Source organism: Chiloscyllium plagiosum, unplaced genomic scaffold (assembly GCF_037043375.1).
Source record: "Chiloscyllium plagiosum isolate Xiang-an unplaced genomic scaffold, Cpla_swu_hap1 HiC_scaffold_1, whole genome shotgun sequence".
In the NCBI taxonomy this organism is placed as follows: Eukaryota; Metazoa; Chordata; class Chondrichthyes; order Orectolobiformes; family Hemiscylliidae; genus Chiloscyllium; species Chiloscyllium plagiosum.
In genome coordinates, this window is record NW_028270139.1 from 165,836,728 (window position 1) to 165,863,314 (window position 26,587).

The 26,587-nt window shown below is 49.9% G+C and overlaps 1 protein-coding gene across 1 annotated transcript in view; it reads left to right on the forward strand.

The window, feature by feature from the left end:
• The window catches only part of LOC122545491 (matrix metalloproteinase-21-like), a 289,276-nt gene that overhangs the window by 5,560 nt on the left and 257,129 nt on the right, over nucleotides 1-26,587 (forward strand). The window contains exon 2 of the mRNA XM_087996881.1: nucleotides 24,437-24,741. Coding sequence (XP_087853007.1) covers nucleotides 24,580-24,741 — 162 coding nt within the window. The 5' untranslated portion in view covers nucleotides 24,437-24,579. The remainder of the gene's footprint in view (nucleotides 1-24,436; nucleotides 24,742-26,587) is intronic.

Genomic DNA, 26,587 nt, shown 5'->3' on the forward strand with positions numbered 1-26,587 from the left:
AACCCGTCCATGCTGACCACAGTCCCAAACTGAACCAGCGCCCACCTGCCAGCTCCTGCCCCATATCCCTCCAAAGCTTTCCTCTTCATGTACTTACCTTTTTAAACGTTGTATCTGTCCCCGCATCCACCACTTCCTCAGGAAATTCCTTCCAAACACGAACCACCCTGTGGAAAACCTTTTATAATCTGTCTCCTCTCACCTTAAAAATACAGCCCGGGCCTTGGAATCACAACCGTGACCCTATCCATGCCCCCTCATGATTTTATAAACCTCTATAAGGTCATCTCTCAACCTCCTCCGCTCCAGGGAAAAAGGCCCCAGGCTCTCCAGGCTTCCTTTCAAACACAAACTTTCCATATCTGGCAAATCGCTTCTGAACCCTGTCCAGCTGAATCAGTTATCGATGGGTGCCATCACAAAGAGCATGGGTCACTGACGTTGTCCTGAGGTCTGGTCTCATAATCCATACGTGAAATCAATTCCTTCCCCAACACTCTGGGAGTGTAAGTTCTATTCATGTGGAATAAAGTGTTTGCCTCAGTAACAGAACATACAACAGTACAGTACAGAACAGGCCATTCGGCACTCAAAGTTGTGCTGACCTGTGAACTATTCTCAGCCCATTCCCCTGCTGTGTGTTTGTATCAGTGATTGATTGTGTGGAGTGTGGGTATGTGTGTGTGTGTGTGTATCACTGATTGTGTGGGGTGTGAGTGTGTGCGTGTATTTCTGATTGTGAGGGGCGTGAGTGTGTGTGTGTGTGGGTGTGTGTGTATCACTGATTGTGTGGGGTGAGAGTGTGTGCGTGTATTTCTGATTGTGAGGGGCGTGAGTGTGTGTGTGTGTGGGTGTGTGTGTATCTCTGATAGTGTGGGGTGTGAGTGTGTGTGTCTGTGGGTGTGTGTTAGTATCTCTGATTGTGTGGGGTGTGAGTATGTGTGTATTTGTGGGTATGTGTGTATCACTGATTGTGTGGGTGTGTGTGTGTGGGTGTGTGTGTATCTCTGATTGTGTGGGGTGAGAGTGTGTGTTTGTGAGTGGATCACTGATTGTGTGGGGTGTGTGTCTGTGTGGATGTGTGTGTGTGTGTGTGGGTGTGTGTGTATCACTGATTGTGTGGGGTGTGAGTGTGTACGTGTATTTCTGATTGTGGGGGACGTGAGTGTGTGTGTGTGTGGGTGTGTGAGTGTATCTCTGATTGTGTGGGGTGTGAGTGTGTGTGTCTGTGGGTGTGTGTCTGAATCTCTGATTGGGTGGGGTGTGAGTCTGTGTGTGTGTTTGTATCTCTGACTGTGTGGGGTGTGAGTGTGTGTGTCTGTGGGTGTGTGTTAGTATCTCTGATTGTGTGGGGTGTGAGTATGTGTGTCTGTGTGTGTATCTGTGTGGGGTGTGAGTGTGTGTCTCTGTGTGTGTATCTGTGTGGGGTGTGTGTGTGTGTGTATGTGTCTGTGTCTGTGCATGTGTGTGTATCTCTGTGGGGAGTGAGTGAGTGTATCTCTGTGAGGGGTGTGAGTGTGTGTGTCTGTGGGTGTGTGTTTGTATCACTGATTGTGTGGGGTGTGAGTGTGTGTGTGGGTGTGTGAGTGTATCTCTGATTGTGTGGGGTGTGAGTGTGTGTGTGTCTGAATCTCTGATTGTGTGGGGTGTGAGTGTGTGTGTGTTTGTATCTCTGATTGTGTGGGGTGTGAGTGAGTGTGTGTGGGTGTGTGTTTGTATCTCTGATTGTGTGGGGTGTGAGTGTGTGTGAATCTGTGTGGGGTGTGTGTCTGAATCTCTGATTGTGTGGGGTGTGAGTTTGTGTGTTTGTGGGTGTGTGTTTGTATCCCTGATTGTGTGGGGTGTGAGTTGTGTCTGTGGGTGTGTGTTTGTATCACTGATTGTGTGGGGTGTGAGTGTGTGTGTGGGTGCGTGTTTGTATCACTGATTGTGTGGGGTGTGAGTGTGTGTGTGGGTGTGTGTTTGTATCACTGATTGTGTGGGGTGTGAGTGTGTGTGTGGGTGTGTGTTTGTATCTCTGATTGTGTGGGGTGTGAGTGTGTGTGTCTGTGGGTGTGTGTCTGAATCTCTGATTGTGTGGGGTGTGAGTCTGTGTGTGTGGGGGAGTGTGTTTGTATCTCTGATTGTGTGGGGTGTGAGTGTCTGTATCTCTGATTGTGTGGGGTGTGAGTGTGTGTGTGTTTGTATCTCTGATTGTGTGGGGTGTGAGTGAGTGTGTGTGGGTGTGTGTTTGTATCTCTGATTGTGTGGGGTGTGAGTGTGTGTGTCTGTGTGGAGTGTGTGTATCTCTGTGTGGGGTGAGAGTGTGTGTGTGTGTTTGTATCTCTGATTGTGTGGGTGTGAGTGTGGGTGGGTGTGTGTTTGTATCTCTGATTGTGTGGGGTGTGAGTGTGTGTGGGTGTGTGTTTGTATCTCTGATTGTGTGGGGTGTGAGTGTGTGTGGGTGTGTGTTTGTATCTCTGATTGTGTGGGTGTGAGTGTGGGTGGGTGTGTGTTTGTATCTCTGATTGTGTGGTGTGTGAGTGTGTGTGTGTTTGTATCTCTGATTGTGTGGGGTGTGAGTGTGTGTGTCGGTGGGTGTGTGTTTGTATCTCTGATTGTGTGGGGTGTGAGTGTGTGTGTGTGTGTATCTCTGATTGTGTGGGGTGTGGGTGCGCGTGTCTGTGGGTGTGTGTTTGTATCTCCGATTGTGTGGGGTTGTGAGTTTGTGTATTTGTGGGAGTGTGTTTGTATCTCTGTGTGGGGTGAGAGTGTGCGTGTGTGGGTATGTGTGTGTATCTCTGATTGTGTGGGTTGTGAGTGTGTGTCTGTGGGTGTGTGTTTGTATCTCTGATTGTGTGGGGTGTGAGTGTGTGTGTCTGTGGGTGTGTGTCTGAATCTCTGATTGTGTGGGGTGTGAGTCTGTGTGTGGGGGGGAGTGTGTTTGTATCTCTGATTGTGTGGGGTGTGAGTGTCTGTATCTCTGATTGTGTGGGGTGTGAGTGTGTGTGTCTGTGTGGAGTGTGTGTATCTCTGTGTGGGGTGAGAGTGTGTGTGTGTGTGTTTGTATCTCTGATTGTGTGGGTGTGAGTGTGGGTGGGTGTGTGTTTGTATCTCTGATTGTGTGGGGTGTGAATGTGTGTGTGTTTGTATCTCTGATTGTGTGGGGTGTGAGTGTGTGTGTGTGGGTGTGTGTTTGAATCTCTGTGTGGGGTGTGAGTGTGTGTGCCTGTGTGGTGTGTGTGCATCTCTGATTGTGTGGGGTGTGAGTGTGTGTGGGTGTGTTTGTATCACTGATTGTGTAGGGTGTGAGTGTGAGTGTCTGTGGGTGTGTGTTTGTATCTCTGATTGTGTGGGGTGTGAGTGTGTGTGGGTGTGTGTTTGTATCTCTGATTGTGTGGGGTGTGAGTGTGTGTGTGTGTTTGTATCTCTGATTGTATGGGGTGTGAGTGTGTGTGTGTGTGTTTGTATCTCAGATTGTGTGGGGTGTGAGTGTGTGTGTGTCTGTGGGTGTGTGTGTGTATCTCTGATTGTGTGGGGTGTGAGTGTGTGTGTGGGTGTGTGTTTGTATCTCTGATTGTGTGGGGTGTGAGTGTGTGTGTGTTTGTATCTCTGATTGTGTGGGGTGTGAGTGTGTGTGTCGGTGGGTGTGTGTTTGTATCTCTGATTGTGTGGGGTGTGAGTGTGTGTGTCTGTGGGTGTGTGTTTGTATCTCCGATTGTGTGGGGTGTGAGTTTGTGTATTTGTGGGTGTGTGTTTGTATCTCTGTGTGGGGTGAGAGTGTGCGTGTGTGGGTATGTGTGTGTATCTCTGATTGTGTGGGGTGTGAGTGTGTGTGTTTGTGGGTGTGTGTGTGTGTATCTCTGTGTGGGGTGAGAATGTGTGTGTGTGTATCTCTGATTGTGTGGGGTATGAGTGTGTGTGTGTGGGTGTGTGTCTGAATCTCTGATTATGTGGGGTGTTAGTCTGTGTGTCTGTGGGTGTGTGTGTCTGTATCTCTTATTGTGTGGGGTGTGAGTGAGTGTGTGTTTGTATCTCTGATTGTGTGGGGTGTGAGTGAGTGTGTCTGTGTGTGTCTGTATCTCTGTGTGGGCCGTGAGTGTGTGTGTGTTTGTATCTCTGATTGTGTGGGGTGAGAGTGTGTGTCTGTGGGTGGTTGAATGTATCTCTGATTGTGTGAGTGCACGTGTTTGTGGGTGTGTGTGTGTATCTCTGATTGTGTGGGGTTGTGAGTTTGTGTATTTGTGGGTGTGTGTTTGTATCTCTGTGTGGGGTGAGAGTGTGCGTGTGTGGGTATGTGTGTGTATCTCTGATTGTGTGGGGTATGAGTGTATGTGTGTGGGTGTGTGTTTGTATCTCTGATTGTGTGGGGTGTGAATGTGTGTGTTTGTGGGTGTGTGTTTGTATCTCTGATTGTGTGGGGTGTGAGTGTGTGTGTCTGTGGGTGTGTGTCTGAATCTCTGATTGTGTGGGGTGTGAATGTGTGTGTTTGTGGGTGTGTGTGTGTGTATCTCTGTGTGGGGTGAGAATGTGTGTGTGTTTGTATCTCTGATTGTGTGGGGTGAGAGTGTGTGTGTGATTGTATCTCTGATTTTGTGGGGTGTGAGTGAGTGTGTCTGTGTGTGTGTTTGTATCTCTGATTGTGTGGGGTGAGAGTGTGTGTCTGTGGGTGGTTGAATGTATCTCTGATTGTGTGAGTGCGCGTGTCTGTGGGTGTGTGTGTGTATCTCTGATTGTGTGGGGTGTGGGTGCGCGTGTCTGTGGGTGTGTGTTTGTCTCGCTGATTGTGTGGTGTGTGACTGTGTGTGCCTGTAGGTGTGTGTGTGTATCTCTGATTGTGTGGGGTGTGAGTGTGTGTGTCTGTGTGGAGTGTGTGTATCTCTGTGTGGGGTGAGAGTGTGTGTGTGTGTTTGTATCTCTGATTGTGTGGGTGTGAGTGTGGGTGGGTGTGTGTTTGTATCTCTGATTGTGTGGGGTGTTTGTGTGTGTGGGTGTGTTTGTATCACTGATTGTGTAGGGTGTGAGTGTGAGTGTCTGTGTGTGTGTGTTTGTATCTCTGATTGTGTGGGGTGTGAGTGTGTGTGTGTGTGTTTGTATCTCTGATTGTATGGGGTGTGAGTGTGTTTGTATCTCAGATTGTGTGGGGTGTGAGTGTGTTTGTGTTTGTATCTCTGATTGTGTGGGGTGTGAGTGTGTGTGTGTGTTTGTATCTCTGATTGTATGGGGTGTGAGTGTGTGTATGTGTTTGTATCTCAGATTGTGTGGGGTGTGAGTGTGTTTGTGTCTGTGGGTGTGTGTGTGTGTATCTCTGATTGTGTTGGGTGTGAGTGTGTGTGTGTTTGTATCTCTGATTGTGTGGGGTGTGAGTGTGTGTGTCTGTGGGTGTGTGTTTGTATCTCCGATTGTGTGGGGTTGTGAGTTTGTGTATTTGTGGGAGTGTGTTTGTATCTCTGTGTGGGGTGAGAGTGTGCGTGTGTGGGTATGTGTGTGTATCTCTGATTGTGTGGGGTATGAGTGTATGTGTGTGGTTGTGTGTTTGTGTCACTGATTGTGTGGGTTGTGAGTGTGTGTCTGTGGGTGTGTATTTGTATCTCTGATTGTGTGGGGTGTGAGTGTGTGTGTTTGTGGGTGTGTGTGTGTGTATCTCTGTGTGGGGTGAGAATGTGTGTGTGTGGGTGTGTGTGTGTATCTCTGATTGTGTGGGGTATGAGTGTGTGTGAGTGTGGGTGTGTGTCTGAATCTCTGATTATGTGGGGTGTTAGTCTGTGTGTCCGTGGGTGTGTGTGTCTGTATCTCTTATTGTGTGGGGTGTGAGTGTGTGTGTGTTTGTATCTCTGATTGTGTGGGGTGTGAGTGAGTGTGTCTGTGTGTGTCTGTATCTCTGTGTGGGCCGTGAGTGTGTGTGTGTGTGTTTGTATCTCTGATTGTGTGGGGTGAGAGTGTGTGTCTGTGGGTGGTTGAATGTATCTCTGATTGTGTGAGTGCGCGTGTCTGTGGGTGTGTGTGTGTATCTCTGATTGTTTGGGGTGTGAGTGTGTGTGTAGGTTTGTGTTTGTATCTCTGATTGTGTGGAGTGTGAGTGTGTGTGTGTCTGTATCTCTCATTGTGTGGGGTGTGAGTGCGTGTGTCTGTGGGTGTGTGTTTGTCTCGCTGATTGTGTGGTGTGTGACTGTGTGTGCCTGTAGGTGTGTGTGTATCTCTCATTGTGTGAGGTATGAGCGTGTGTGTCTGTGGGTGTGTGTCTGAATCTCTCATTGTGTGGGGTGTGAGTGTGTGTGGGTGTGTGTTTGTATCTCTGATTGTTTGGGGTGTGAGTGTCTGTATCTCTAATTGTGTGGGGTGTGAGTGTGAGTGTGTTTGTATCTCTGATTGTGTGGGGTGTGAGTGTGTGTCTGTGGGTGTGTGTTTCTATCACTGATTGTGTGGGGTGTGAGTGTGTCTGTCTGTGGGTGTCTGTATCTCTGATTGTGTGGGTGTGAGTGTGTGTGTGGGTGTGTGTTTGTATCTCTGATAGTGTGGGGTGTGAGTGTGTATGTCTGTGTGTGGGTGTCTGAATCTCTGATTGTGTGGGTGTGAGTGTGTGTGTGTTTGTATCTCTGATTGTGTGGGGTGTGAGTGTGTGTCTGTGGGTGTGTGTGTGTATCTCTGATTGTGGGGGGCTTGAGTGTGTGTGTGTCTGTGCGTGGGTATGTGTGTATTTCTGATTGTGTGGGGTGTGAGTGTGTGTGTGTAGGTTTGTGTTTGTATCTCTGATTGTGTGGAGTGTGAGTGTGTGTGTGTCTGTGGGTGTGTGTTTGTATCTCTCATTGTGTGGGGTGTGAGTGCGTGTGTCTGTGGGTGTGTGTTTGTCTCGCTGATTGTGTGGTGTGTGACTGTGTGTGCCTGTAGGTGTGTGTGTATCTCTGATTGTGTGGGGTGTGAGTGTGTGTGTGTGTGGGTATGTGTCTGAATCTCTGATTGTGTGGAGTGTGAGTGTGTGTGTCTGTGGGTGTGTGTCTGAATCTCTCATTGTGTGGAGTGTGAGTGTGTGTGTGTGTGTGTGGGTGGGTGTTTGTATCTCTGATTGTGTGGGGTGTGAGTGTGTGTATCTGTGGGTGGGTGTATATCTCTGATTGTGTGGGGTGTGAGTGTGTGTCTGTGGGTGTGTGTTTGTATCACTGATTGTGTGGGGTGTGAGTCTGTGTTTGTGTGTTTGTATCTCTGATTGTGTGAGGTGTGAATGTGTGTGTCTGTGGGTGTGTGTTTGTATCTCTGATTGTGTGGGTGTGAGTGTGTGTGTCTGTGGGTGTGTGTCTGAATCTCTGATTGTGTGGGGTGTGAGTGTGTGTGTCTGTGGGTGTGTGTCTGAATCTCTGATTGTGTGGGGTGTGAGTGTGTGAGTCTGTGTGTGTGTGTTTGTATCTCTGATTGTGTGGGGTGTGAGTGTGTATGTCTGTGGGTGTGTGTGTATCACTAATTATGTGAGTGTGTGTGGGTGTGAGTGTGTATCTCTGATTGTGTGGGGTGAGAGTGTGTGTTTGTGTGTGGATCACTGTGTGGGGTGTGTGTGTGTGTGTGTGTGGGTGTGTGTGGGTGTGTGTTTGTATCTCTGATTGTGTGGGGTGTGAGTCTGTGTGTGTGTGTTTGTATCTCTGATTGTGTGGGTGTGAGTGTGTGTGTCTGTGGGTGTGTGTTTGTATCTCTGATTGTGTGGGTGTGAGTGTGTGTGTCTGTGGGTGTGTGTCTGAATCTCTGATTGTGTGGGTGTGAGTGTGTGTGTCTGTGGGTGTGTGTCTGAATCTCTGATTGTGTGGGGTGTGAGTGTGTGTGTCTGTGGGTGTGTGTCTGAATCTCTGATTGTGTGGGGTGTGAGTGTGTATGTCTGTGGGTGTGTGTGTATCACTAATTATGTGAGTGTGTGTGGGTGTGAGTGTGTATCTCTGATTGTGTGGGGTGAGAGTGTGTGTTTGTGTGTGGGTGTGTGTGTATCACTGTGTGGGGTGTGAGTGTGTGTGTGTGTGTGTGGGTGTGTGTGGGTGTGTGTTTGTATCTCTCATTGTGTGAGGTATGAGTGTGTGTGTCTGTGGGTGTGTGTTTACATCTCTGATTGTGTGGGGTGTGAGTGTCTGTATCTCTGATTGTGTGGGGTGTGAGTGTGTGTGTGATTGTATCTCTGATTTTGTGGGGTGTGAGTGAGTGTGTCTGTGTGTGTGTTTGTATCTCTGATTGTGTGGGGTGAGAGTGTGTGTCTGTGGGTGGTTGAATGTATCTCTGATTGTGTGAGTGCGCGTGTCTGTGGGTGTGTTTATGTATCTCTGATTATGTGAGTGTGCATGTCTGTGGGTGTGCGTGTGTGTCTGAATCTCTGATTGTGTGGGGTGTGAGTCTGTGTGTGTGTGTTTGTATCTCTCATTGTGTGAGGTATGAGCGTGTGTGTCTGTGAGTGTGTGTCTGAATCTCTCATTGTGTGGGGTGTGAGTGTGACTGTGTGTGGGTGTGTGTTTGTATCTCTGATTGTTTGGGGTGTGAGTGTCTGTATCTCTAATTGTGTGGGGTGTGAGTGTGTGTGTGTGTGTGTTTGTATCTCTGATTGTGTGGGGTGTGAGTGTGTGTCTGTGTGGAGTGTGTGTTTTTATCACTGATTGTGTGGGGTGTGAGTGTGTCTGTCTGTGGGTGTCTGTATCTCTGATTGTGTGGGTGTGAGTGTGTGTGTGGGTGTGTGTTTGTATCTCTGATTGTGTGGGGTGAGAGTGTGAGTGTGGATGTGTGTGTGTATCTCTGATTGTGTGGGGTATGAGTGTGTCTGTGGGTGTGTGTGTGTGTATCTCTGATTGTGTGGGGTGTGAGTGTGTGTCTGTGGGTGGTGTCTGTATCTCTGATTATGTGGGGTGTGAGTCTGTGTGTGTGTGGGTGTGTGTTTGTATCCCTGATTGTGTGGGGTGTGAGTGTGTTTCTGTGGGTGTGTGTAGATCTCTGATTGTGTGTGGTGAGAGTGTGTGTCTGTGGGTGTGTGTTTGTATCACTGATTGTGTGGGGTGTGTGTGTGTGTGGGTGTGTGTTTGTATCTCTGTGTGGGGTGTGAGTGTGTGTGTCTGTGGGTGTGTGTCTGAATCTCTGATTGTGTGAGGTGTGAATCTGTGTGGGGGGGGGTTTATGTTTGTATCTCTGATTGTGTGGCGTGTGTGTGTCTGTATCTCTGATTGTGTGGGGTGTGAGTGTGTGTGTGTTTGTATCTCTGATTGTGTGGGGTGTGAGTGAGTGTGTGTGGGTCTGTGTTTGTATCTCTGATTGTGTGGGGTATGAGTGTGTGTGTGTCTGTGGGTGTGTGTCTGTATCTGTGATTGTGTGGGGTGTGAGTGTATGTGTCTGAGAGTGTGTGTTTGTATCTCTGATTGTGTGGGGTGTGAGTGTGTGTGTCTGTGGGTGTGTGTGTATCTGTGATTGTATGGGGTGTGAGTGTGTGTGTCTGTGGGTGTGTGTTTGTACCTCTGATTGTGTGGGGTGTGAGTGTGTGTGTCTGAGAGTGTGTGTTTGTATCTGTGATTGTGTGGTGTGTGAGTGTGTGTGTCTGTGGGTGTGTGTGTATCTATGATTGTGTGGGGTGTGAGTGTGTGTGTCTGTGGGTGTGTGTCTGTATCTCTGATTGTGTGGGGTGTGAGTGAGTGTGTGTCTGTGGGTGTGTGTGTATCTGTGATTGTGTCGAGTGTGAGTGTGTGTGTCTGTGGGTGTGTGTTTGTATCTCTGATTGTGTGGGGTGTGAGTGTGTGTTTGTACCTCTGATTGTGTGGGGTATGAGTGTGTGTGTCTGTGGGTGTGTGTGTATCTGTGATTGTGTGGGGTGTGAGTGTGTGTGTGGGTGTGTGTGTATCTCTGTGTGGGGTGTGGGTGTGTATCTCTGTGTGGGGGGTGTCTCTGTGCGTGTGTGTGGGTGTATCTCTGTGTGGAGTGTGGGTGTGGGAGTGTATCTCTGTGTGGGGTGTGTGTGTGTATCTCTGTGTGGGGTGTGGGTGTGTATCTCTGTGTGGGGGGTGTCTCTGTGCGTGTGTGTGGGTGTATCTCTGTGTGGAGTGTGGGTGTGGGAGTGTATCTCTGTGTGGGGTGTGTGTGTATCTCTGTGTGGGGTCTGAGTGTGTGTGTATATCTCTGTGTGGGGTGTGTGTGTGTGTGTGTATATCTGTGTTGGGTGTGAGTGTGTGTGTCTGTGAATGTGTGTTTTTCTCTCTGATTTGGGTGTGAGTGTGTGTATGTGTTGGGTGTGAGTGTGTGTATGTGTGTGTGTGTATCTCTGATTGTGTGTGGTGTGAGTTTGTGTGTGTGTGTTTGTATCTCTGATTGTGTGGGTGTGTGAGTGTGTGTGGGTGTATGTTTGTATCTCTGATTGTGTGGGGTGTGAGTGTGTGTGTCTGTGGGTGTGTGTTTTTCTCTCTGATTGTGTGGGGTGTGAGTGTGTGTGTCTGTGAGTGTGTGTTTGTATCTCTGTTTGGGGTGTGAGTGTGTGTGTGTGGATGTGTGAGTGTATCTCTGTGTGGGGTGTGAGTGTGTGGGTGTGTTTTTATCTCTGTGTGGGGTGTGTGTCTGTGAGTGTGTGTGTGGGTGTATCTCTGTGTGGGGTGTGGGGTGTGGGTGTGTATCTCTGTGTGGGGTGTGAGTGTGTGTGTGTATGTGTGCATGTATGTGTGTATCTCTGTGTGGGGTGTGAGTGTGTGTATGTGGGTGTGTGTGTGTATCTCTCTGTGAGGTGTGTCTGTGTGAGTATGTGTGTGTGGGTGTGTGTGTATCTCTGTGTGGGGTGTGTCTCTGCGTGTTTGTGTGTGTGTGTGTGTGTGGGTGTGTGTGTGTGGGTGTGTGTGTATCTCTGTGTGGGGTGCGTGTTTGTGTGTGTGTGTGTCTGTGGGTGTGTGTGTGTGTATCTCTATGTGGGGTGTGTGTCTGTGCGTGTGTGTGTGTGTGTGTGCGGCTGGGTGTATGTCTATGTGGGGTATTTGTCTGCGTGTGTGTGTGAGTGTGTGTGTATCTCAGTGTGGAGTGTGTCTGTGTGAGTGTGTGTGTGTGTATCTCTGTGTGGGGTGTGTTTCTGCGTGTGTGGGTGTGCTCTGTGTGGGGTGTGTGTCTGTGTGTGTGGGTGTATCTCTGCGTGTGTGTGTGTATGTATCTCTGTGTGGGGTGTGTGTCTGTGTGAGTATGTGTGTGTGGGTGTGTGTGTGTATCTCTGTGTGGGGTGTGTGTGTGTGAGTGTGTGTGTTTGTATCTCTGTGTTGTGAGTGTCTGTGCGTGTGTGTGTGTGTGGGTGTATGTCTGTGTGGTGTGTGTGTGTGTTTGTGGGTGTGTGTATCTCTGTGTGGGGTGTGAGTGTGTGTGTGTGGGTGTGGGTGTATCTCGGTGTGGGGTGTGTGTGTGTGTGTGTGTGGGTGTATCTCTGTGTGGGGTGTGTGTATGTGTGTATCTCTGTGTGGGGTGTGAGTGTGTGTATGTGGGTGTGTGTGTGTATCTCTGTGTGGGGTGTGTGTGTGTGTGTGTGTGTGGGTGTATCTCTGTGTGGGGTGTGTGTATGTGTGTATCTCTGTGTGGGGTGTGAGTGTGTGTATGTGGGTGTGTGTGTGTATCTCTCTGTGAGGTGTGTCTGTGTGAGTATGTGTGTGTGGGTGTGTGTGTATCTCTGTGTGGGGTGTGTCTCTGCATGTTTGTGTGTGTGTGTGTGGGTGTGTGTGTGTGGGTGTGTGTGTATCTCTGTGTGGGGTGCGTGTCTGTGTGAGTGTGTGTCTGTGGGTGTGTGTGTGTATCTCTATGTGGGGTATGTGTCTGTGCGTGTGTGTGCGGCTGGGTGTATGTCTATGTGGGGTATTTGTCTGCGTGTGTGTGTGAGTGTGTGTGTATCTCTGTGTGGAGTGTGTCTGTGTGAGTGTGTGTGTGTGTGTATCTCTGTGTGGGGTGTGTTTCTGCGTGTGTGGGTGTGCTCTGTGTGGGGTGTGTGTCTGTGTGTGTGGGTGTATCTCTGCGTGTGTGTGTGTATGTATCTCTATGTGGGGTGTGTGTCTGTGTGAGTATGTGTGTGTGGGTGTGTGTGTGTATCTCTGTGTGGGGTGTGTGTGTGTGGGTGTGTGTTTGTATCTCTGTGTGGGGTATGAGTGTGTGTGTCTGTGGGTGTGTGTCTGAATCTCTGATTGTGTGAGGTGTGAATCTGTGTGGGGGGGGGTTTATGTTTGTATCTCTGATTGTGTGGGGTGTGTGTGTCTGTATCTCTGATTGTGTGGGGTGTGAGTGTGTGTGTGTTTGTATCTCTGATTGTGTGGGGTGTGAGTGAGTGTGTGTGGGTCTGTGTTTGTATCTCTGATTGTGTGGGGTGTGTGTGTTTGTATCTCTGATTGTGTGGGGTGAGAGTGTGAGTGTGGATGTGTGTGTGTATCTCTGATTGTGTGGGGTATGAGTGTGTCTGTGGGTGTGTGTGTGTATCTCTGATTGTGTGGGGTGTGAGTGTGTGTCTGTGGGTGGTGTCTGTATCTCTGATTATGTGGGGTGTGTATGTCTGTGTGTGTGTGTTTGTATCTCTGATTGTGTGGGGCGTGAGTGTGTGTCTGTGGGTGTGTGTGTGTATCTCTGATTGTGGGGGGCTTGAGTGTGTGTGTGTCTGTGGGTGCGTATGTGTGTATTTCTGATTGTGTGGGGTGTGAGCGTGTGTGTGTGGGTGTGTGTGTATCACTGATTGTGTGGGGTGTGACTGTGTGTGTGTGTGTGTTTGTGTCACTGATTGTGTGGGGTGAGAGTGTGAGTGTGGATGTGTGTGTGTATCTCTGATTGTGTGGGGTATGAGTGTGTCTGTGGGTGTGTGTGTGTATCTCTGATTGTGTGGGGTGTGAGTGTGTGTCTGTGGGTGGTGTCTGTATCTCTGATTGTGTGGGGTGTGAGTGTGTGTCTGTGGGTGGTGTCTGTATCTCTGATTATGTGGGGTGTGAGTCTGTGTGTGTGTGGGTGTGTGTTTGTATCCCTGATTGTGTGGGGTGTGAGTGTGTTTCTGTGGGTGTGTGTAGATCTCTGATTGTGTGTGGTGAGAGTGTGTGTCTGTGGGTGTGTGTTTGTATCACTGATTGTGTGGGGTGTGTGTGTGTGTGGGTGTGTGTTTGTATCTCTGTGTGGGGTGTGAGTGTGTGTGTCTGTGGGTGTGTGTCTGAATCTCTGATTGTGTGAGGTGTGAATCTGTGTGGGGGGGGGTTTATGTTTGTATCTCTGATTGTGTGGGGTGTGTGTGTCTGTATCTCTGATTGTGTGGGGTGTGAGTGTGTGTGTGTTTGTATCTCTGATTGTGTGGGGTGTGAGTGAGTGTGTGTGGGTCTGTGTTTGTATCTCTGATTGTGTGGGGTATGAGTGTGTGTGTGTCTGTGGGTGTGTGTCTGTATCTGTGATTGTGTGGGGTGTGAGTGTATGTGTCTGAGAGTGTGTGTTTGTATCTCTGATTGTGTGGGGTGTGAGTGTGTGTGTCTGTGGGTGTGTGTGTATCTGTGATTGTATGGGGTGTGAGTGTGTGTGTCTGTGGGTGTGTGTTTGTACCTCTGATTGTGTGGGGTGTGAGTGTGTGTGTCTGAGAGTGTGTGTTTGTATCTGTGATTGTGTGGTGTGTGAGTGTGTGTGTCTGTGGGTGTGTGTGTATCTATGATTGTGTGGGGTGTGAGTGTGTGTGTCTGTGGGTGTGTGTCTGTATCTCTGATTGTGTGGGGTGTGAGTGAGTGTGTGTCTGTGGGTGTGTGTGTATCTGAGATTGTGTCGAGTGTGAGTGTGTGTGTCTGTGGGTGTGTGTTTGTATCTCTGATTGTGTGGGGTGTGAGTGTGTGTTTGTACCTCTGATTGTGTGGGGTATGAGTGTGTGTGTCTGTGGGTGTGTGTGTATCTGTGATTGTGTGGGGTGTGAGTGTGTGTGTGGGTGTGTGTGTATCTCTGTGTGGGGTGTGGGTGTGTATCTCTGTGTGGGGGGTGTCTCTGTGCGTGTGTGTGGGTGTATCTCTGTGTGGAGTGTGGGTGTGGGAGTGTATCTCTGTGTGGGGTGTGTGTGTATCTCTGTGTGGGGTCTGAGTGTGTGTGTATATCTCTGTGTTGGGTGTGAGTGTGTGTGTCTGTGAATGTGTGTTTTTCTCTCTGATTTGGGTGTGAGTGTGTGTATGTGTTGGGTGTGAGTGTGTGTATGTGTGTGTGTGTATCTCTGATTGTGTGTGGTGTGAGTTTGTGTGTGTGTGTTTGTATCTCTGATTGTGTGGGTGTGTGTGTGTGTCTGTGGGTGTATGTTTGTATCTCTGATTGTGTGGGGTGTGAGTGTGTGTGTCTGTGAGTGTGTGTTTTTCTCTCTGATTGTGTGGGGTGTGAGTGTGTGTGTCTGTGAGTGTGTGTTTGTATCTCTGTTTGGGGTGTGAGTGTGTGTGTGTGGATGTGTGAGTGTATCTCTGTGTGGAGTGTGAGTGTGTGTGTCTGGGTGTGTGTGTGTATCTCTGTGTGGGGTGTGAGTGTGTGTGTGTGTATCTCTGTGTGGGGTGTGAGTATGTGTGTGTGGGTGTGTTTTTATCTCTGTGTGGGGTGTGTGTGTGTGTGTGTGTGTGTGGGTGTATCTCTGTGTGGGGTGTGGGTGTGTATCTCTGTGTGGGGTGTGTGTGTGTGTGTGTGGGTGTGTGTGTGTATCTCTCTGTGAGGTGTGTCTGTGTGAGTATGTGTGTATCTCTGTGTGGGTGTGTCTCTGCGTGTTTGTGTGTGTGTGTGTGTGTGGGTGTGTGTGTGTGTGTGTGTGTGTATCTCTGTGTGGGGTGCGTGTTTGTGTGTGTGTGTGTCTGTGGGTGTGTGTGTGTATCTCTATGTGGGGTGTGTGTCTGTGCGTGTGTGTGTGTGTGTGTGCGGCTGGGTGTATGTCTATGTGGGGTATTTGTCTGCGTGTGTGTGTGAGTGTGTGTGTATCTCAGTGTGGAGTGTGTCTGTGTGAGTGTGTGTGTGTGTATCTCTGTGTGGGGTGTGTTTCTGCGTGTGTGGGTGTGCTCTGTGTGGGGTGTGTGTCTGTGTGTGTGGGTGTATCTCTGCGTGTGTGTGTGTATGTATCTCTGTGTGGGGTGTGTGTCTGTGTGAGTATGTGTGTGTGGGTGTGTGTGTGTATCTCTGTGTGGGGTGTGTGTGTGTGAGTGTGTGTGTTTGTATCTCTGTGTTGTGAGTGTCTGTGCGTGTGTGTGTGTGTGGGTGTATGTCTGTGTGGTGTGTGTGTGTGTTTGTGGGTGTGTGTATCTCTGTGTGGGGTGTGAGTGTGTGTGTGTGGGTGTATCTCTGTGTGGGGTGTGTGTATGTGTGTATCTCTGTGTGGGGTGTGAGTGTGTGTATGTGGGTGTGTGTGTGTATCTCTGTGTGGGGTGTGTGTGTGTGTGTGTGTGTGGGTGTATCTCTGTGTGGGGTGTGAGTGTGTGTATGTGGGTGTGTGTGTGTATCTCTCTGTGAGGTGTGTCTGTGTGAGTATGTGTGTGTGGGTGTGTGTGTATCTCTGTGTGGGGTGTGTCTCTGCATGTTTGTGTGTGTGTGTGTGGGTGTGTGTGTGTGGGTGTGTGTGTATCTCTGTGTGGGGTGCGTGTCTGTGTGAGTGTGTGTCTGTGGGTGTGTGTGTGTATCTCTATGTGGGGTATGTGTCTGTGCGTGTGTGTGCGGCTGGGTGTATGTCTATGTGGGGTATTTGTCTGCGTGTGTGTGTGAGTGTGTGTGTATCTCTGTGTGGAGTGTGTCTGTGTGAGTGTGTGTGTGTGTGTATCTCTGTGTGGGGTGTGTTTCTGCGTGTGTGGGTGTGCTCTGTGTGGGGTGTGTGTCTGTGTGTGTGGGTGTATCTCTGCGTGTGTGTGTGTATGTATCTCTATGTGGGGTGTGTGTCTGTGTGAGTATGTGTGTGTGGGTGTGTGTGTGTATCTCTGTGTGGGGTATGAGTGTGTGTGTCTGTGGGTGTGTGTCTGAATCTCTGATTGTGTGAGGTGTGAATCTGTGTGGGGGGGGGGGTTTATGTTTGTATCTCTGATTGTGTGGGGTGTGTGTGTCTGTATCTCTGATTGTGTGGGGTGTGAGTGTGTGTGTGTTTGTATCTCTGATTGTGTGGGGTGTGAGTGAGTGTGTGTGGGTCTGTGTTTGTATCTCTGATTGTGTGGGGTATGAGTGTGTGTGTGTCTGTGGGTGTGTGTCTGTATCTGTGATTGTGTGGGGTGTGAGTGTATGTGTCTGAGAGTGTGTGTTTGTATCTCTGATTGTGTGGGGTGTGAGTGTGTGTGTCTGTGGGTGTGTGTGTATCTGTGATTGTATGGGGTGTGAGTGTGTGTGTCTGTGGGTGTGTGTTTGTACCTCTGATTGTGTGGGGTGTGAGTGTGTGTGTCTGAGAGTGTGTGTTTGTATCTGTGATTGTGTGGTGTGTGAGTGTGTGTGTCTGTGGGTGTGTGTGTATCTCTGATTGTGTGGGGTGTGAGTGTGTGTCTGTGGGTGGTGTCTGTATCTCTGATTATGTGGGGTGTGTATGTCTGTGTGTGTGTGTTTGTATCTCTGATTGTGTGGGGCGTGAGTGTGTGTCTGTGGGTGTGTGTGTGTATCTCTGATTGTGGGGGGCTTGAGTGTGTGTGTGTCTGTGGGTGCGTATGTGTGTATTTCTGATTGTGTGGGGTGTGAGCGTGTGTGTGTGGGTGTGTGTGTATCACTGATTGTGTGGGGTGTGACTGTGTGTGTGTGTGTGTTTGTGTCACTGATTGTGTGGGGTGAGAGTGTGAGTGTGGATGTGTGTGTGTATCTCTGATTGTGTGGGGTATGAGTGTGTCTGTGGGTGTGTGTGTGTATCTCTGATTGTGTGGGGTGTGAGTGTGTGTCTGTGGGTGGTGTCTGTATCTCTGATTGTGTGGGGTGTGAGTGTGTGTCTGTGGGTGGTGTCTGTATCTCTGATTATGTGGGGTGTGAGTCTGTGTGTGTGTGGGTGTGTGTTTGTATCCCTGATTGTGTGGGGTGTGAGTGTGTTTCTGTGGGTGTGTGTAGATCTCTGATTGTGTGTGGTGAGAGTGTGTGTCTGTGGGTGTGTGTTTGTATCACTGATTGTGTGGGGTGTGTGTGTGTGTGGGTGTGTGTTTGTATCTCTGTGTGGGGTGTGAGTGTGTGTGTCTGTGGGTGTGTGTCTGAATCTCTGATTGTGTGAGGTGTGAATCTGTGTGGGGGGGGGTTTATGTTTGTATCTCTGATTGTGTGGGGTGTGTGTGTCTGTATCTCTGATTGTGTGGGGTGTGAGTGTGTGTGTGTTTGTATCTCTGATTGTGTGGGGTGTGAGTGAGTGTGTGTGGGTCTGTGTTTGTATCTCTGATTGTGTGGGGTATGAGTGTGTGTGTGTCTGTGGGTGTGTGTCTGTATCTGTGATTGTGTGGGGTGTGAGTGTATGTGTCTGAGAGTGTGTGTTTGTATCTCTGATTGTGTGGGGTGTGAGTGTGTGTGTCTGTGGGTGTGTGTGTATCTGTGATTGTATGGGGTGTGAGTGTGTGTGTCTGTGGGTGTGTGTTTGTACCTCTGATTGTGTGGGGTGTGAGTGTGTGTGTCTGAGAGTGTGTGTTTGTATCTGTGATTGTGTGGTGTGTGAGTGTGTGTGTCTGTGGGTGTGTGTGTATCTATGATTGTGTGGGGTGTGAGTGTGTGTGTCTGTGGGTGTGTGTCTGTATCTCTGATTGTGTGGGGTGTGAGTGAGTGTGTGTCTGTGGGTGTGTGTGTATCTGAGATTGTGTCGAGTGTGAGTGTGTGTGTCTGTGGGTGTGTGTTTGTATCTCTGATTGTGTGGGGTGTGAGTGTGTGTTTGTACCTCTGATTGTGTGGGGTATGAGTGTGTGTGTCTGTGGGTGTGTGTGTATCTGTGATTGTGTGGGGTGTGAGTGTGTGTGTGGGTGTGTGTGTATCTCTGTGTGGGGTGTGGGTGTGTATCTCTGTGTGGGGGGTGTCTCTGTGCGTGTGTGTGGGTGTATCTCTGTGTGGAGTGTGGGTGTGGGAGTGTATCTCTGTGTGGGGTGTGTGTGTATCTCTGTGTGGGGTCTGAGTGTGTGTGTATATCTCTGTGTTGGGTGTGAGTGTGTGTGTCTGTGAATGTGTGTTTTTCTCTCTGATTTGGGTGTGAGTGTGTGTATGTGTTGGGTGTGAGTGTGTGTATGTGTGTGTGTGTATCTCTGATTGTGTGTGGTGTGAGTTTGTGTGTGTGTGTTTGTATCTCTGATTGTGTGGGTGTGTGTGTGTGTCTGTGGGTGTATGTTTGTATCTCTGATTGTGTGGGGTGTGAGTGTGTGTGTCTGTGAGTGTGTGTTTTTCTCTCTGATTGTGTGGGGTGTGAGTGTGTGTGTCTGTGAGTGTGTGTTTGTATCTCTGTTTGGGGTGTGAGTGTGTGTGTGTGGATGTGTGAGTGTATCTCTGTGTGGAGTGTGAGTGTGTGTGTCTGGGTGTGTGTGTGTATCTCTGTGTGGGGTGTGAGTGTGTGTGTGTGTATCTCTGTGTGGGGTGTGAGTATGTGTGTGTGGGTGTGTTTTTATCTCTGTGTGGGGTGTGTGTGTGTGTGTGTGTGTGTGGGTGTATCTCTGTGTGGGGTGTGGGTGTGTATCTCTGTGTGGGGTGTGTGTGTGTGTGTGTGGGTGTGTGTGTGTATCTCTCTGTGAGGTGTGTCTGTGTGAGTATGTGTGTATCTCTGTGTGGGTGTGTCTCTGCGTGTTTGTGTGTGTGTGTGTGTGTGGGTGTGTGTGTGTGTGTGTGTGTGTATCTCTGTGTGGGGTGCGTGTTTGTGTGTGTGTGTGTCTGTGGGTGTGTGTGTGTATCTCTATGTGGGGTGTGTGTCTGTGCGTGTGTGTGTGTGTGTGTGCGGCTGGGTGTATGTCTATGTGGGGTATTTGTCTGCGTGTGTGTGTGAGTGTGTGTGTATCTCAGTGTGGAGTGTGTCTGTGTGAGTGTGTGTGTGTGTATCTCTGTGTGGGGTGTGTTTCTGCGTGTGTGGGTGTGCTCTGTGTGGGGTGTGTGTCTGTGTGTGTGGGTGTATCTCTGCGTGTGTGTGTGTATGTATCTCTGTGTGGGGTGTGTGTCTGTGTGAGTATGTGTGTGTGGGTGTGTGTGTGTATCTCTGTGTGGGGTGTGTGTGTGTGAGTGTGTGTGTTTGTATCTCTGTGTTGTGAGTGTCTGTGCGTGTGTGTGTGTGTGGGTGTATGTCTGTGTGGTGTGTGTGTGTGTTTGTGGGTGTGTGTATCTCTGTGTGGGGTGTGAGTGTGTGTGTGTGGGTGTATCTCTGTGTGGGGTGTGTGTATGTGTGTATCTCTGTGTGGGGTGTGAGTGTGTGTATGTGGGTGTGTGTGTGTATCTCTGTGTGGGGTGTGTGTGTGTGTGTGTGTGTGGGTGTATCTCTGTGTGGGGTGTGAGTGTGTGTATGTGGGTGTGTGTGTGTATCTCTCTGTGAGGTGTGTCTGTGTGAGTATGTGTGTGTGGGTGTGTGTGTATCTCTGTGTGGGGTGTGTCTCTGCATGTTTGTGTGTGTGTGTGTGGGTGTGTGTGTGTGGGTGTGTGTGTATCTCTGTGTGGGGTGCGTGTCTGTGTGAGTGTGTGTCTGTGGGTGTGTGTGTGTATCTCTATGTGGGGTATGTGTCTGTGCGTGTGTGTGCGGCTGGGTGTATGTCTATGTGGGGTATTTGTCTGCGTGTGTGTGTGAGTGTGTGTGTATCTCTGTGTGGAGTGTGTCTGTGTGAGTGTGTGTGTGTGTGTATCTCTGTGTGGGGTGTGTTTCTGCGTGTGTGGGTGTGCTCTGTGTGGGGTGTGTGTCTGTGTGTGTGGGTGTATCTCTGCGTGTGTGTGTGTATGTATCTCTATGTGGGGTGTGTGTCTGTGTGAGTATGTGTGTGTGGGTGTGTGTGTGTATCTCTGTGTGGGGTATGAGTGTGTGTGTCTGTGGGTGTGTGTCTGAATCTCTGATTGTGTGAGGTGTGAATCTGTGTGGGGGGGGGGTTTATGTTTGTATCTCTGATTGTGTGGGGTGTGTGTGTCTGTATCTCTGATTGTGTGGGGTGTGAGTGTGTGTGTGTTTGTATCTCTGATTGTGTGGGGTGTGAGTGAGTGTGTGTGGGTCTGTGTTTGTATCTCTGATTGTGTGGGGTATGAGTGTGTGTGTGTCTGTGGGTGTGTGTCTGTATCTGTGATTGTGTGGGGTGTGAGTGTATGTGTCTGAGAGTGTGTGTTTGTATCTCTGATTGTGTGGGGTGTGAGTGTGTGTGTCTGTGGGTGTGTGTGTATCTGTGATTGTATGGGGTGTGAGTGTGTGTGTCTGTGGGTGTGTGTTTGTACCTCTGATTGTGTGGGGTGTGAGTGTGTGTGTCTGAGAGTGTGTGTTTGTATCTGTGATTGTGTGGTGTGTGAGTGTGTGTGTCTGTGGGTGTGTGTGTATCTGTGATTGTGTGGGGTGTGAGTGTGTGTGTCTGTGGGTGTGTGTCTGTATCTCTGATTGTGTGGGGTGTGAGTGTGTGTTTGTACCTCTGATTGTGTGGGGTATGAGTGTGTGTGTCTGTGGGTGTGTGTGTATCTGTGATTGTGTGGGGTGTGAGTGTGTGTGTGGGTGTGTGTGTATCTCTGTGTGGGGTGTGGGTGTGTATCTCTGTGTGGGGGGTGTCTCTGTGCGTGTGTGTGGGTGTATCTCTGTGTGGAGTGTGGGTGTGGGAGTGTATCTCTGTGTGGGGTGTGTGTGTATCTCTGTGTGGGGTCTGAGTGTGTGTGTATATCTCTGTGTGGGGTGTGTGTGTGTGTGTGTGTGTATATCTGTGTGGGGTGTGAGTGTGTGTGTGTATGTGTGCATGTATGTGTGTATCTCTGTGTGGGGTGTGAGTGTGTGTATGTGGGTGTGTGTGTGTATCTCTCTGTGAGGTGTGTCTGTGTGAGTATGTGTGTGTGGGTGTGTGTGTATCTCTGTGTGGGGTGTGTCTCTGCGTGTTTGTGTGTGTGTGTGTGTGGGTGTGTGTGTATCTCTGTGTGGGGTGTGTGTGTGTGAGTGTGTGTGTTTGTATCTCTGTGTGGGGTGTGAGTGTGTGTGTGTGGGTGTGTGTGTATCTCTCTGTGAGGTGTGTCTGTGTGAGTATGTGTGTGTGGGTGTGTGTGTATCTCTGTGTGGGGTGTGTCTCTGCATGTTTGTGTGTGTGTGTGTGTGTGGGTGTGTGTGTGTGGGTGTGTGTGTATCTCTGTGTGGGGTGCGTGTCTGTGTGAGTGTGTGTCTGTGGGTGTGTGTGTGTATCTCTATGTGGGGTGTGTGTCTGTGCGTGTGTGTGTGTGTGTGTGCGGCTGGGTGTATGTCTATGTGGGGTATTTGTCTGCGTGTGTGTGTGAGTGTGTGTGTATCTCAGTGTGGAGTGTGTCTGTGTGAGTGTGTGTGTGTGTATCTCTGTGTGGGGTGTGTTTCTGCGTGTGTGGGTGTGCTCTGTGTGGGGTGTGTGTCTGTGTGTGTGGGTGTATCTCTGCGTGTGTGTGTGTATGTATCTCTGTGTGGGGTGTGTGTCTGTGTGAGTATGTGTGTGTGGGTGTGTGTGTGTATCTCTGTGTGTGGTGTGTGTGTGTGAGTGTGTGTGTTTGTATCTCTGTGTTGTGAGTGTCTGTGCGTGTGTGTGTGTGTGGGTGTATGTCTGTGTGGTGTGTGTGTGTGTTTGTGGGTGTGTGTATCTCTGTGTGGGGTGTGAGTGTGTGTGTGTGGGTGTGGGTGTATCTCCGTGTGGGGTGTGTGTGTGTGGGTGTATCTCTGTGTGGGGTGTGTGTATGTGTGTATCTCTGTGTGGGGTGTGAGTGTGTGTGTGTGGGTGTGTATGTATCTCTATGTGGGGTGTGTTTCTGCGTGTGTGTGTGGGTGTGTGGCTGGGTGTATGTCTATGTGGGGTATTTGTCTGCGTGTGTGAGTGTGTGTGAATCTCTGTATGGGGTGTGTCTCTGTGTGTGTGTGGGTGTGTATGTATCTCTGTGTGGGGTGTGGGTGTGTGTGTGTGGGTGTATCTCTGTGTGGGGTGTGTGTGTGTGTGTGTGTATCTCTGTGTGGGGTGTGGGTGTGTATCTCTGTGTGTATCTCTGTGTGGGGTGTGTGTGTGTGTGTGGGTGTGTGTGTGTATCTCTGTGTGGGGCGTGAGTGTGTGTTTGTGGGTGTGTGTGTGTATCTCTGTGTGGGGTGTGCGTGTGTGTGTGTGGGTGTGTGTGTATCTCTGTGTGGGGTGTGTGTCTGTGTGAGTGTGTGTGTGGCTGTGTGTGTGTATCTCTGTGTGGGGAGTGTGTCTGTGTGAGTGTGTGTGTATCTCTATGTGGGGTGTGTGTCTGTGCGTGTGTGTGTGGGTGTGTGGCTGGGTATATGTCTGTGTGGGATATTTGTCTGCGTGTGTGTGTGTGAGTGTGTATCTCTGTGTGGAGTGTGTGTCTGTGTGAGTGTGTGTGTATCTCTGCGTGTGTGTGTGTGTATCTCTGTGTGGTGTGGGTGTGTGCGCGTGTGTGTGTGGGTGTGTATGTATCTCTGTGTGGGGTGTGTGTCTGTGTGAGTGTGTGTGTGGGTGTGTGTGTGTATCTCTGTGTGGGGTGTGTGTCTGTGTGAGTATGTGTGTGCGTGTGTGTGTGTATCTCTGTGTGGGGTGTGTGTCTGTGTGAGTGCGTGTGTGTGTGTATCTCTGTGTGGGGTGTGTGTCTGTGTGAGTGTGTGTGTGTGGGTGTGTGTGTGTATCTCTGTGTGGGGTGTGTGTCTGTGTGAGTGTGTGTGTGTGGGTGTGTGTGTGTATCTCTGTGTGGGGTGTGTGTCTGTGTGAGTGTGTGTGTGTGGGTGTGTGTGTGTATCTCTGTGTGGGGTGTGTGTCTGTGTGAGTGTGTGTGTGTGGGTGTGTGTGTGTATCTCTGTGTGGGGTGTGTGTCTGTGTGAGTGTGTGTGTGGCTGTGTGTGTGTATCTCTGTGTGGGGAGTGTGTCTGTGTGAGTGTGTGTGTATCTCTATGTGGGGAGTGTGTCTGTGTGAGTGTGTGTGTATCTCTATGTGGGGTGTGTGTCTGTGCGTGTGTGTGTGTGTGTGCGGCTGGGTGTATGTCTATGTGGGGTATTTGTCTGCGTGTGTGTGTGAGTGTGTGTGTATCTCTGTGTGGAGTGTGTCTGTGTGAGTGTGTGTGTGTGTGTGTGTGTATCTCTGTGTGGGGTGTGTTTCTGCGTGTGTGTGTGTGTGCTCTGTGTGGGGTGTGTGTCTGTGTGTGTGGGTGTATCTCTGCGTGTGTGTGTGTATGTATCTCTGTGTGGGGTGTGTGTCTGTGTGAGTATGTGTGTGTGGGTGTGTGTGTATCTCTGTGTGGGGTGTGTGTGTGTGAGTGTGTGTGTTTGTATCTCTGTGTTGTGCGTGTCTGTGCGTGTGTGTGTGTGTATGTCTGTGTGGTGTGTGTGTGTGTGTTTGTGGGTGTGTGTATCTCTGTGTGGGGTGTGAGTGTGTGTGTGTGGGTGTGGGTGTATCTCTGTGTGGGGTGTGTGTATGTGTGTATCTCTGTGTGGGGTGTGAGTGTGTGTGTGTGTGGGTGTGTATGTATCTCTATGTGGGGTGTGTTTCTGCGTGTGTGTGTGGGTGTGTGGCTGGGTGTATGTCTATGTGGGGTATTTGTCTGCGTGTGTGAGTGTGTGTGAGTGTGTGTGTATCTCTGTGTGGAGTGTGTGTCTGTGTGAGTGTGTGGGTGTATGTGTGTATCTCTGTATGGGGTGTGTCTGTGTGTGTGTGTGTGGGTGTGTATGTATCTCTGTGTGGGGTGTGGGTGTGTGTGTGGGTGTATCTCTGTGTGGGGTGTGTGTGTGTGTGTATCTCTGTGTGGGGTGTGGGTGTGTATCTCTGTGTGTATCTCTGTGTGGGGTGTGTGTGTGGGTGTGTGTGTGTATCTCTGTGTGGGGCGTGAGTGTGTGTTTGTGGGTGTGTGTGTGTATCTCTGTGTGGGGTGTGCGTGTGTGTGTGTGTGTCTGTGTGAGTGTGTGTGTGGCTGTGTGTGTGTATCTCTGTGTGGGGAGTGTGTCTGTGTGAGTGCGTGTGTGTGTGGGTGTGTGTGTGTATCTCTATGTGGGGTGTGTGTCTGTGCGTGTGTGTGTGGGTGTGTGGCTGGGTGTATGTCTGTGTGGGATATTTGTCTGCGTGTGTGTGTGAGTGTGTGTATCTCTGTGTGGAGTGTGTGTCTGTGTGAGTGTGTGTGTATCTCTGCGTGTGTGTGTGTGTATCTCTGTGTGGTGTGGGTGTGTGTGCGTGTGTGTGTGTATCTCTGTGTGGAGTTTGAGTATGTGTGTCTGTGGGTGTGAGTTTGTATCACTGATTGTGTGGGGTGTGGGTGTGTGTGTATCTCTGTGTGGGCTGTGAATGTGTGTTTGTGGGTGGGTGTGTGTATCCTGCTGTCCCTGGGTACCAGCCTGGAGGGGCTGAATGGCCTCCTGCAGTATGTGTTGGTGAGGTCCCTGCTGGTTTACATTTCTCCATGTCTCTCCTGCAGACCATCGCCTGCCAGATGCAGTCAGAGACCTGACCAGGAGGGCCGTGCGTGATCAGGCGAGGATTTCCCAACGTGACGTGACTGAGCCCTGTGTGCTGGCACTGGGAGGAACCGCGAGGGTCGCTGTTGAGAGTTGTTGGACGATGAAGCTCCCAGGAGGCTCTGGCCTCCTGTGCGTGTGTCTCCATCTCTACCTCCCAGCCATGAGTGTCAGTGAGAAAGTCTATCACAGCAGGGACCACTCAGACATGCAGGAGAGAGCGTGGACGCGAGCCCGCCCTGTCCTCACCACAAAGTCAGCACAGGTAGGTCACAACAACACCCGCGGTCTCACAGGGAGACACCGCTCCATACCTGACTGCATGGCACAGGGGGGTACACAGGATCACACACACACACAGACACACAGACACAGACACACAGACACACACACACACAGACACACAGACACAGACACTCACACACACAGACACACACACACACACAGACACACATGCACACACACACACACACAGACACACACACACACACACACAAACAGCCACACACACACAGACACACACACACAGACACTCACACACAGACACACACAAACAGCCACACACACAGACACAGACAGACACACACACACTCACACACACACACACAGAAACTCACACACACACAGACAGACAGACACAGACACACACACACATACGCACAGACACTCTCAAACACAGACACCCCCCCACACACACACAGACACACTCACACATACCTACACAGACACACACAGACACACAGACACATAGACACACACACACACAGACACTCACACACTCACACATACACAGACACACACACACAGACACAGACACACACACAGACACACACACAGACAGACAGACACACACACACAGACACACAGGCACACACACAGACACACACAGAGACACAGACACACACACACAGACACACAGGCACACACACAGACACACACACAGACAGACAGACACACACACACAGACACACAGGCACACACACAGACACACACACAGACAGACAGACACACACACACAGACACACAGGCACACACACAGACACACACAGAGACACAGACACACACACATACACACACACAGACACATACACACAGACACATAAACACACACACTCACACATACACACACACAGACACACACACACAGACACATACACACAGACACACACACACACAGACACAGACACACTCACACACACACTCACACATACACAGGCACACACAGACACACAGGCACACACACACACACACACACACTCACACATACACACACAGACACACACACACATAGACACACACACACACTCACACGTACACAGACACACACACACACAGACACACACACACACACACACACACACAGACACACACTCACACATACACAGACACACACACAGACACACACACAGACACACTCACACACAGACACGCACACAAAGGCACACACACAGACACAGACACACACACACAGACACACTCACATAGACACACACACATTCACACATACACAGACACACACAGGCACACAGACACAAACACAGACACACAGGCACACACACACTCACTCACACACAGACACAAATACACACAGACACACACACACACACACAGACACACGAACACACAGACACACACAGACACACAGACACACAGACACACAGACACACACACAGACACACACACACAGACACACACACTCTCACACAGACACACACACACACACAGACACACGAACACACAGACACACACAGACACACACACACTCACACAGACACACACACACAGACACACACACACACACACACACACACAGACACACACACACACACACACAGACACACATACACACAGACACACACACACAGACACACGAACACACACACACTCACACACAGACACACACACAGACACACAGACACAGACACACACACAGACACAGACACAGACACACTCACACACAGACACACAGACACACACACACACACACACAGACACACACACAGACACACACACACACTCTCACACAGACACACACACACACACAGACACACGAACACACAGACACACACAGACACACACACACACAGACACACACACAGACACACACACAG